Source organism: Vanessa tameamea, chromosome 17 (assembly GCF_037043105.1).
Source record: "Vanessa tameamea isolate UH-Manoa-2023 chromosome 17, ilVanTame1 primary haplotype, whole genome shotgun sequence".
NCBI classification, from domain to species: Eukaryota; Metazoa; Arthropoda; class Insecta; order Lepidoptera; family Nymphalidae; genus Vanessa; species Vanessa tameamea.
Genome location: NC_087325.1, coordinates 3,727,371 through 3,739,815, shown reverse-complemented (window position 1 = coordinate 3,739,815; position 12,445 = coordinate 3,727,371). Strand labels below are relative to the sequence as shown.

The 12,445-nt window shown below is 31.3% G+C and overlaps 2 protein-coding genes across 3 annotated transcripts in view; both read left to right on the top strand.

Moving 5' to 3' along the window:
* The window catches only part of LOC113400500 (nucleolar protein 58), a 61,382-nt gene that overhangs the window by 21,262 nt on the left and 27,675 nt on the right, over positions 1 to 12,445 (top strand). The gene's annotated exons all lie outside the window — the stretch shown is intronic.
* On the top strand, positions 1,704 to 10,562 carry LOC135193745 (malate dehydrogenase, mitochondrial-like). Of its 2 annotated transcripts, none has more exons than XM_064217542.1 (7): positions 1,704 to 2,074; positions 2,248 to 2,449; positions 6,078 to 6,225; positions 7,553 to 7,738; positions 8,848 to 9,048; positions 9,194 to 9,405; positions 10,254 to 10,562. In XM_064217542.1, exons 1-7 carry the CDS (start codon positions 1,804 to 1,806, stop codon positions 10,504 to 10,506), a joined length of 1,473 nt encoding a protein of 490 aa, XP_064073612.1. In that variant the 5' UTR covers positions 1,704 to 1,803; the 3' UTR covers positions 10,507 to 10,562. The 2 variants fall into 2 exon arrangements, with proteins under 2 accessions (XP_064073612.1, XP_064073613.1); XM_064217543.1 differs by lacking the exon at positions 10,254 to 10,562 and adding an exon at positions 9,573 to 9,905.

Below are 12,445 nucleotides of genomic sequence, written 5' to 3'. Positions count from 1 at the left end.
TTACATAAAATTCAAAATACAAAACTGTTCTGTTATTTCAATCGAATATTGTAACATTATAAGTATGTTCCTTATTTGCTAAGTCAGTTACTCAAAAAATCCGACGTGTTTTCATTTAAAGAAGGTATTTCAACTGCAATTTTAATCTATGTATATTCCTTATAGGGTATGTAGACTCTAGATATCCACTAAGAACGAATTTTACGAAACTCTAAGAGGGTAAAACGGGGTTTCGAAATGTGTTTTATAAATTTCGCGCGGGTAAAGCCGCAGGGTTCAGCTATTTAAATATATTCCTTCTTTAAAAATCTACATACGCGTATACTAGCTACTCCTGCATCATGTTATCATTTACATGATTGTTTTTATGGAGAGATAAGAAATTTTCCCAATAAAAAATATACCTAATGCAAAAATATATGTTTCTTATTAGATAGGAAATCCTAAAATTAATGCGTGCAAACAAACAAACTCTTCAGCTTTGTACACACGCACACACATAAATATGTTTATTTCAAATGACAACTTTTTCTGTTTCTTACAATTTCAGCAAATATAAATGATTGCTTCGTTATAAAATATCTTCGCTTACGGGAACATCTGATATCTTCTTGTTTGACACTGGAATAAGAAAAATTAATATGATCGAGTGCTGTTCAATCAATTCAATCTCCATTAAGGTTTTGCATCAGAAAAGCCTTTCATTTGTATTTACGCTTTGAATTTGTCGAGAGTTAACAGCATTCAATGTTTTACCTCGGATTCTCTAGATTGAAACATACAGCATTGCTAAATTTATAGAGCCAAAAATAATTTAAAAAAAACAGTCTTTACTCAAAGTAGAAATATATTGGTTATATTTTATGCTAATTACACGCTTTCAAACCTGACCGAGGGAGTCAAGATGGCCCAGTGGTACGCGTACATCTTAACCGATGATTGCAGGTTCAAACCACGGCAAGAACCACTGAATTTTTATGTGCTTAATCTGTGTTATAATTCATCTCGTGTGCGGCGGTGAAGGAAACCATCGTGAGGAAACCTGCATGTGTCTAATTTCAAGGAAATTCTGTCACATGTGAATCCACCAAACCGCATTGGAGCAGGAATATGCTCCTAACCTTCTCCTCAAAGTGACCGGAGACCTTAACCCAGCAGTGGGAAATTTACAGGCACGTAACTAAGTAAAAATATACGAATGGACTAATTGCGCCATTGTCTGAATTATTGATTACATATTATTTGTAGCATATAAGTAAAATCCTTTCCTTGAGATGTTTTTGTTTAAGATCGCAAATGAAATTCTTTAAATCTTCCAAATGCGCTTGAAATATATTCCTAAATAGGCTAAATATAATCTAGAGTATCCTATAAATACGACAGTGCCAAGGTAGAACGTTGCCCGCCCTCATCGCTTTCCCTCTCGACTTGTTGTTTTGCTATAAATATGTCGGAAACTATTGGAACGACTTTCATTAACAACTGCACGAACTCATCAATGAATAGACTTTAATTGCCTTTTTCTCTTTGTTTAAGAATAATAGTGACGCTATAGCTCTTTAATGTACGCATTCTCAGGAATTGATACGACAAACATTTCGATAATGGACTTGACAGATTCAATTAAAACTTCTTCTAATAAAAAAAATTATACAAAGACAAATACCAATCCATAAACTGTCATAATATAAAAACAAAAAAAACCAAGTAGAAATGTCTGATCAATTCACGTTAAAATTATTCAAGTAAAAATAATCTAAAAAAGTATTTATGGTGATGGTTCATAGCTTTAGTTGACTTAAAATGAATCCATTAAACGTATTTTCAAAAGCAAAAATTTTATGGGTTAGTGTGCTTGATTCATCCAGAATATTAACTTATACCGTCGGCACACGTATATCTCATCGTGGATATGCTAAAAAGAGTAGTGATGACTGCAGAAGGGCATGTGTAGATATTCCCCCAGATGTAGATCCTGTATGTCCTTTGCCTTGTGAGAGACGTAAGAAGAAGAAAGAAAGTATTTTACATAAAATTAAATTAAAAATCGTCGAAGGGGGTACGAATTTTGGAAGTAAGTATCTTAAATAGTTTATAAACAATCTCCTTAAATACTTTTTTTTTTATTTCCGAACCAAATTGTACAACTAATCAATAGACAAGATAAAATTAAATTAATATTCGCACATATTTTTCATAATATATATTTTTTTATTTGTTTACGCTGTACTGTTCAACGTTCAACAGCTCCGTTTCGTAATCTCCAATGTAAGGACAAAGTGTGCAAAGAGGTCGAGGTACCTGAACAGAAAGCGTTGGAAGCACCCATTAAAAAAATGCCTTCGCTACCACCACCTAGACCGGGTGTTCAAGTTGCAGTACTTGGTGCCGATACAAACCTAGGACAATATATAGCTTTGTTGCTTAAACAATGCCCGTGCATAAAAAAGTAAGTATTGCGCTATTTAAGACTATTCTTTAAAAAAAAAGATAAAGAATAATAACAAATAATAAAAGGACAGATAAATAGAAGCATAAAACTAATTGAATTTTACGACATAATTAATAGAATTACAATTTAGTCCTACACAAATTAAGTGATTGTGTATGAATATTAATAATTATACCTAACACTACTACTAAGGTCCAAATACATTTTTATGAAGAAAAAATAAATGAATTTAAAGATCATTTAAACCGCCACACAATCAAGTCTTATTCTATAAATAATTACAAAATCACAGACATAATTCCAAATTATTTACACATTTTTCGTATGACCTAAATATAAGAGTATGATTTGGTATGTAGCGTTTCGTGACGTCATTCGAAACGGCCCGCAGTCCGTTCCCTCGGGGACTTTTCGTCTTTCCGTCACAACACGAGTTTAAATTATGATATTTATTCACATGAGCGCTACGAAAATCGGAGTTCAGGGAAATGAGGGACGAACCATTATAAATCTGATAATATCCAATTTATTAACAGTTTCGTTTTAAATAAAGTGAGGTCCAGAAAATAAATTAAGAAGCCCGACTTCGATTGAATTGTAAAATATAATATTTTATAATATGCCTGAGACTAAGAGGTGGATATTGAACCTGCTCTATTAAACGTCCCCAATAAATATGCCACGCGTTAACCGAACACCCGCTGTACCCTGTATTTGAAGAGTAAAGTATATCAGGTCTATTAGGCACAATATCTCGTCCCACACTAATTTAATTTAAGCGACGGAGTAACATCGCGATTTTCCTGTATCGATTACGTAAAAAAATCGATAAAAAATAATAAAAAAGATATTCTGCAAAAATAAGTCGAAGATTCCCTTAGTATTTTGTTACGTAATATTCTATGTAAATGAAAATATCTCATTATAGATAGCTTTCAAAAAAAAACAACAATAAAAAATTGAGAGGCTACTTGCACATTTATTTCTATGACTTCTATTTTTAATTCTTTTAGAAAAGATTTTATGTTTCCATTAACGATTAGCGAGAAAAAGGAATCAATTTAACTCAAATGATCTCATTTCACGTATGTCACGCCTTAAGCTGTCAGTTTCGCTTGCGTAGAATTTAATACTCTGCCACTTAATATATTTGTATTTATATACACATGTATATGTGTATATATTGAAAATGCCAGGTGTAATTAGTTCCTAACCGTCAGTTACTTTACGGTACTTTTCACTGCTGATATCCATACTTTTTGTTATAAGACAAAACCAATTATTCTTCAAGTTTTATTTACCTTACGTACATAATGCTGAAAATATTGAATTTTTCTACTTTTATAATGGAACAAGTTTTGGTTTGAGACTTCAGTTGCTTTTCATCCATTGTATTCGAGTTTTGTACTCCACTAAAAGCTAAAGAATACAATATTAAAAGTGTTTCTGCGTATAAATCATCTTTGTTGTATAAAGGATACGATACTGTCTCGTAATTGTTTGCCTTTTGGTAATTTCTTTTGTACACGGAAATCTTGGGGGGATAAAGTAAATCGGCAATATTTTTTTTAAATATTCCTGTATGGAAGAAAAAAAGTCATTTTAGACTTCTTTTTATTTCAACAATATATTTTTAAATATATTTATATGCATATCTAAGAAGTGGTTGTTTCTCTAAAGTTTAATATATCTTACTTTAATTTATTTATATTTTAAATTTTAACTTAATAAAAACTATGAAAAAATATACCTAAAAGTGATAGTATTCATCATATCGGAATAACGTAATACGCATTACTTTGACCTAAACGATAAATTTACAGACCGGTCCATACATACCTGTAGTCCAGTAAAAAGGCCAACCATAAACAGTATTATTTTTTGACATGTACATTCATAAAGTCATGATATAGATTCGTTGCCTTTCCTAAGAATTTAATACTTATATAAATAGTATCTGGAAAAATATTTAATAATTTCCCAATTTGGAACCAACTATTTTGTGCAATTACCCAGCGCGTGTGTGTAATATTTTCATACAGCGACAATGTATATGGGCAGTGGTGACCACTTACCATCAGGTAGCCCTAAATTCTACCCTCCTGTATGCGCATCAGCCTGTGCCATAAAAAAAATATATAAACTCCTATAGCTCTTTATTTACGAGTAAAAGGAAAATCAAATTATATAAAAATCCAGCGCTTAAAAAAGTTATAAAGATATATGTAACGCTACAGCATGGTACACCATGAGAATAATGTAGTGTCTTACAAAACATGATATTATATACGTGCAATTACAGCCTTTGTTTTAAATGTTTCGACATCGTCTAAGAAAAAAATTATCACAAATTGCCTTTTTTCTATTTAAAATTCTATGGACGTTTTAGCCTGAAAGCACACTTAAGCCGTAGAATCGACGACAAAAGATCGAAAAGTAGGTACTTTACCTGAATGGGCACGTTTAAGTTGAAAAACTATATCTCTTATATCCATCTAAAATCGCATCTTAAAGCGCCGGAGCATACAGTTCGAATTCAATTGAAAAAAAAAATCAATAAATACTAATAAGCAACAGTCAACTAATACAAGTAAAAATCATAAATATATAAATGAGCCTTCTAAAATGCTAGCAGCAAAATATCCCTAATAATGTAAATGATTACAAGTTCGGAGCATTTCGAATATTTTGGGAAAATAAACGGAAGCCGAGGTTCCGTTATTTCATTCTAGACGCCAGCACGCACATAAAAAATCCAATTCGTAGTACGTGAAGTCGCTGGGGCATTTGAAATAGGTGCACATCAAACTTTAACAGAAGCCTTAGACATGCTATTATACGAATCATTCACAGAATGTAATAAAAAGTCTGGATTTTATGAGATGAGTCGTGACCGACGCTGTTTATTACAGACTTTATGGCTAGGAAGCTGATCATATTGTCTTTTTCTTTGCTACCGGCTAAAGTGTTCTATCAAATATTTAATCTTTTGTTCCTTTGATCTTTTCATATTCGCTTTGTAGCGATGCCTCTTTACCAAATGTTTTTCGGATTTAGTTATGCAAGAGTGAACCAGACTAATGTCTATGTCTTGTTGACTAACTTCACTTCTTGCATATTTTCTCGATATATTAGTTATAGTATCCGAGAGTCATTATTAATCAATTAAAATTTAACAAAAGACATACATACATATCCATCATACTTATAGTTGTGGCTTTTAAAATATCTATATCAGAATTGTGGTCGCCCAATGTTCATGGTTAGACTTATTGGACAAGGACTGGCATAATGATAACTAAGGTAGAAGATATTCGAATTTAGAGGAACAGATATGACCGTTACTTTTTACTTTAGTCAGAAGACGACATGAGAAGGAAAATGACGGCAAGTCCTTTTATACCACACAAACACCAACAACTTGTATATTCAATGGTTTACCTTTTAAGAAATATGTGACGAACCTACGTTTTAGTTGATGCCGTCATATAAGATTTTTTTTTGTGTATTATTAGAGCAAATTATATATCCCTGATTGCTTACATCACATTTAAATATTAAACTTAGATATCTAAAATTAACATATCCATACCGCATTGAATTGCATAATTTTAAATGTTTTCAGATTACGTTTATATGAGCCAACTGATACTAAAAGTTCGGAATGTACTCGTGACCTTTGTAATGTGGTTCAAGATCTCCAACATATTGACACAAATTGTTTAGTAGAAGCATACAGCTGCACTTGTAATGACCTTGAAAGATGTTTGCAGGTTTGATGGCATATCCATATAATAAATATAGTTCAATTTACCAAAAATTACATTAGCAGTGAGTCAAATATTTTACGGAAACATAACAAAGTTATCTTACTGGTATATAGAATGAACTTTATAAGATTGCAGTAATAGAATATATGACTATAAATAAAGATACATCGATGAAGAAAAATATACTGCCAAGATACCAAATACATGTTATGTCAAGAAAATTATAAATTAAATTAAATGTTTCCTTATTTATATTTAAATTGTTTTGCAAGCACTTTAGATGTTATATATTTTGTACAGCCCTTAATATGGAATGTTTCACGGTGATAGTCAACTTTTGCATATTTTGAAGAGCACTCGAACTCATAAGCTGTCTTCAGTTGAAACTTGAATCGTTATTTCTATACTTTGTCATTATATAATCTCTCCAGTAATTCACATTTCTTAAATCACTTTCAGACAAAGTTAGCATAAAAATCATCTATAATTTTATTTAAAAATGTTGTGACATTGTACTGATATTTAAATAGAAAATCTATGATTTACTTAGAAGAGATCTCGATTGTGTATAAAAGACTATTTTAAAATAAAATTCTACCAAAATGGATGATAAACGTTAGACGTGTTATTGTAGCCTAACAAAGTAAGGCAATCTCTACACAAACGAGCGCAATAGTATCAATTGGGGTTGGCTTCATTCGTTTTCTACTTGGTATTTGCAAGTAAGTGAGGGTGGCGTCGACCTCAGTCTGTTGCCAATCAATACGGCAAACGGCCACCCACTAAATCTTGCACCTTATTTATGTGATTATATTCCCTATAAATGTAATACTTTATTTTATTGCGTCATGCTATCAGCAGTCCAGTCACCGACCCATCATTACTTATGTTATTGCACATTTTTATAGAAAGTAACACTTGACTCATTATGACAAATAATATTTCATTCTTGTCTCACCCAATAAATATATTGTAAAGTTTTCAAATTTACTTTAACTACGTATTCATATTTTACCACAAAAAATGAAAATATTTTTGTAATTTTTTTACACTTTTTACACAAATTAAAAAGTAGAACACAAAGACAAATTACTCTTGACGAGTATGAAGAGGGCTATCGTGGCCTTATCTCACAGTTGAGAAGACTATAAGTATATAATCTATCAACACGAGAGCACCATTAATTAATATTCGCTGGTTAGCGTTTTGTCACGCGACATCCTACTCGCACTCACACAAGAATTGTTGAATGCTATTGACCTTTTATATTGCCAAGAAAATTTACATAATAATAAAAAACTGCTTATTTTTACTTTTTATGTATTTCCAGAATTCAAATATAGTATTGATGTTAGACAGCGCTTGTGTTAGTACTCATATGCCATTGGAGAAGAGATTCGAATGTCAAGCACCGGCTGTAAAACAATATGCTGATATAATTGCCAAAGAATGTCCAAATGCCTTCATAATTGTGTGTACTTCACCTATCGATTGTATGGTGCCCTTAATCGCCGAGGTGACATTTTCTTTTTCCTACACAACCTACGCAGGTCTTTAACCTTTTTGCCAGTTATTTGCAAACCATTTGCCCTATACATCATGCGTAATGTCAAACAAAAATCAATTGACATTTCTTAAAATTATTTATGTTCAAAATATTCTTAAATTTAATGGATATAGTTTTTTAACTTGAATAATGTTGCTTCTTACTAAAAACTATATTACTAAACTGTCAAAATAATGGTTACTTTCTGTTCTCTTTTTTCGTGTTACTTGCCTGTTTTGTTTATTTTAAAGATACATAATTTAATGACAGACTGCTTTTTAAAAGCACTTTCATCTTAACGAGCGTAACATTTTTACGTCCATCAGTGACCATCTTTCCTCCCTCGTTATAGCTCCCTTATATTTGCCACAACATGTTACAGCTCTTTAGGGATATTAAAAGTTTTATGAGCTCGCATTATCGGAATATTAACACATTACGACTCCCAACTATAGATCGTAGCGACCTAAATATTTAGCCAGTCAATATTTTGTATAGTAAAGTCATTAATTTAGTGCGTTCTATAACAAGTGCTTTTTAATTTACATATTTTAAAATAAAACGGAATCACTTAACGCTTTTGAATCTCTCTAATGGAATTAACTTCTTACAACGCTATAATAGACTCTTGAGTAATCTCAACGTTCGATCATTTGCTACGGTTACCCCATAAGTAAACATCCGTTACGCAAGTAACTTAAGATTATTTTTATTGGAGCGAATCAACTCCAACGCTTTTTCTTTATAAAACATTTTACTTTTGAATTGACCAAGATTTAAATATTTAGAAAAATGCCTACACTCTTAAACGAGTCGATTTATTTATATATCCTATCTAAAGTAATAAATGAGGGCAGGGTTTTTGAAATGCCTAACTGAAACTAACTATATAAATCTTTGCACATAAAACGCATACTTGCAGTTACCGTATGTTCTAGAAAATATTTGAATATATAATATCATTATATAAGTGGCTACGCTTTACAGATTCACCGGCTTTAAATATAAATTATTTACGTGACATGATAAGACATAACAATAAGACATGTTCTTGTATTTAATATGTTGATTATTTCTAGACGCTTAAAGAAACAGGTTGGTATAATCCACGAAAGTTGTTGGGTTCTCTAGCGGTTCCCGAGATGCGTGCAAGTACCCTTGCGGCCCGAGCCCTTTGTCTGGAACCGTGTTACGTTCACGTGCCCTGCGTCGGGGGCACAGAAGGGTTGTCTTTAGTGCCATTATTTTCTAAAGCCTTGGAATATTTTGATTTTAGTGAGGTAATTTAACCCTAGACTTTAAGTGACAAATTTTAATTTTAATAATGAAGTTACTTGATATGACATAAATACCATCTTTAGTTACTTGAATTATTTATTGAGACATTATTTAAAATAGCTAATACCAATGGAATTCGTTTTGCAGCAAAATGCTGAATTGATGACGCAGACAGTTCGATGCGCGCCAATTACGGTTGGCAGATGTGATGGACAGTGTAACAAATCTGCCGAACTTAGTGAAGCACATGCCTTAGCGGGCTTAGTCACAAAAGTAGCTTGGGCTCTATTATGTAAAGATGTACCTAGAGTTTCAGGATTCGTTGAAATAGACGCCACTCAAGTCATTTCACCAACCAGGTTAGAATGTTTGACTTAATTAGACATTAATGTAACGAAAGCAATTAAACTTAAACTTTTTTTTGGGGATCGGTGATTTAATAGTGGATCGGGGTTAAAACAATTAAGTGTTTAATGTTACAATGCTAAAAGATAAGGGAGACCTACAACTATAGTTCAATCTCCAGATTTATAGCCAGTCCGGTTGAGATGAACGGCAGTGGTATCATTAAATGTCTAGGCCTTCCCAAGATGACGGATCATGAAATGAAACGCATGGACTTAGCATTCAATGAACTATTTTGCAAGTGCAATATAGTACAGAACTGGTATTGCAAGTACTGCAGTTCTTCCAGTAACCTGAACGCTTGTCAACTTCAATTCTTCGTACCAAAATCCTATCAACATTTTGACGATTGTGCTTATGCAAACTTATAATTTAAATGTTTTAATATGTTTGGTAATGTTTTGAGATAGTAATTGCTTTTAAGTGTTTTTGTCATTAAATTATATTATTTTCTTACGAGTATTTTATTTAAATATAACATCTCTGGTTTCTTTTAATAGAATTATTAAGAAAACCTGATTTCACCAATTCGGCAATACGACCTTGTAATAGATAGAAAAGACAATTCTAAATTATTTTAAGTAATAACACAGTTATAATATAGCAAATAACAAACCAAAAACAACGATGCCATAAAACAATAGATATTTTTTTAATTATAAATTAATGAAAGAAATCATTGTTCGAGACACTATTGATTTTACACGGAGTAGAAAGTTTTTCTATACAAACTAGAACATAATTATTACGAATATCGCCTGTATTCTGAAAATTATTTTTACGATGTCTTTATTTCGTCTAGGTTCATCGGAGTTAATGTTTTGTTAAGCAACAAAGGCATATGTGATACAATTGCCATACCGCATCTACATCCTCGTGAACTAAAGCTAATGGACTTGGCTATCACCAACATACAAATTAATGAAGATATAGCAATAAACTGGTATCAAGAACACATGAACGCCGAACGTGAGACGTGCAAAATAGTGGCAAAGACTGATTTTAATTATCCAAAAAAATATTTGACACTAGAAAAGTGCAATCCATGCTCATAGCGTTATTTAAATATCGTTATGTATCAGAGTTAAATAAAAACAGAATATGCCTAATAATATAGAAGAGAAAATGATAAAATCAAGATTTAATTAATAGAAGGCATTTCTACTGTGTAATAAAAATCGAAAATGAATGTAACATGTTATTGCAATGCGTATTATTAAAGAGCTCATTGTGTAACGTATTTCTGACGGTCATTGAAACCTGTAGTTGTAGTTATTAGGTAAATTTATTTAAAAGAAACTACTGTATAAAAACTATGAACAATACTATACAATAATAATCCTCTCTTTTAATAATAAAATTTGGATATTATTCTAATAAGGTGTTCTATTGATAACTCATGGATATCAGACTTGCAGCTTGTTTCACAATGTTTTGCTGCCACAAGGATGGGTACCCATACTTTAAACCGCGATCTTTGGTTGATAGCCATATGTATAAAAAAAACATCATTCAAAAAGTAAAACCATACCATATATAAATCAGTTAATAAGGCTGACGGGAATACCAGTTACAACGTAGTGTATGGGGCGTTAAATGTTTTATGACAATATCAGAATATGATCTTTATGAATCTACTAATGGCTCGTAAAATGTTCATACACGTAATTATTGCTTTATAGTCAGCTGTCATCAATATCACCATAGCTTTGAAATTTCTAATACATTTTCAAAGATTTCTTGTTTGCAATATTTACTTGTCATAATTTAGGTATGATATTTTCTTTTGAATAATAGCAACAGCACGTCAAATACAGATTAAATAACATAAACGCTAGAAAAGCTGCACTTATAGCATGTTCATTTAGTTCGAATGAAATTGATCAATACTTGTTGCTTAACATAAAATTGAAAGGTTTAAATTTAAAAAATATATATATTTAAATTACAAAAACCAAATTCGAAATATGACGAACATTTTTTAAAAGCTTCAATTCACTTTTGTTTTAATAACAAAAATGACGGTTCGATATTTAAACGAATAAATTCACTATTGAAAAAAATTAGGTGATTTTTTGACAGAATGCGTAATTTTCAGTGATAACAATCAAGTAACTAGTTATCACTGTCAAAATTCCAAAGTGTACAATAAAAGTTGTATGAACAATTAGATCGATTCTATTGTTTTGGTACACTCGGAAATAGAATTAGCGATGGGTGATTGTTAAAAACGATTGAATCAGTCGATGGTCCCGTTGATTTGATTAAAATCGAATAACGATCGAATTAGCCGATTGTCCTATTCATTCGATTAAAACCGAATAACAATCGAACCAGTCTTTATTAAAACAGTTTTGATATTTATTCGAATGTTTGTTTATAAAGGTGAATAAATATACAATCGAACATTCATAAAAACAATATTTTTTGTATTATTTTTCCTACATTTTTTTACTAATAAATCTTAATATTATACATAAACGTACGCACAATTAATACAAAAACATAGATACATAAGGGTTCCTCATTGATATCATAATTAAATTTCATCATAATGTTAAAATAGTCCTTAATTTAAAAGAGTATACAATTTACACGTTTATCTGAATTTTAATTATTGTATTGCTTCGAGTACAATAGATCTGGGCAAATTAAACCCTGATCGTATCATTAAGCACGATCTGGATTCCGATTACATGACATGTGCGAGTCGGATAGGTTCGAACTCGAACAGATGCCAATTTTAACCTATGAACAATCACGATGTCAACTAGCTGTATTGAATATCGATATCAGATAAAACGATAGCTCAAATTCTATTAATACGACGATCATCCTGATTAATTTGAGATTTACACCGTAAGTATATGTAAATCTTATGCAATCATTTATTTTCTATAGTTTTTTTTTCGAAAGAAAAAATTCATCACCTAATAAGGTAAAATTTTATATGGAAGCTTATCATTTTAAGTTAGAAAAGTTGATTTCGGTATT

What these genes read in the sequence shown, in the direction of transcription:
- LOC135193745 (XM_064217542.1), top strand. Translation starts at nt 1,804, where the DNA reads ATGAATCCATTAAACGTATTTTCAAAAGCAAAAATTTTATGGGTTAGT. An exon ending in CAATGCCCGTGCATAAAAAA is followed by an intron (nt 2,450 to 6,077) that starts GTAAGTATTGCG and finishes AAATGTTTTCAG; the next exon opens with ATTACGTTTATATGAGCCAA. An exon ending in CAAGTCATTTCACCAACCAG is followed by an intron (nt 9,406 to 10,253) that starts GTTAGAATGTTT and finishes TATTTCGTCTAG; the next exon opens with GTTCATCGGAGTTAATGTTT.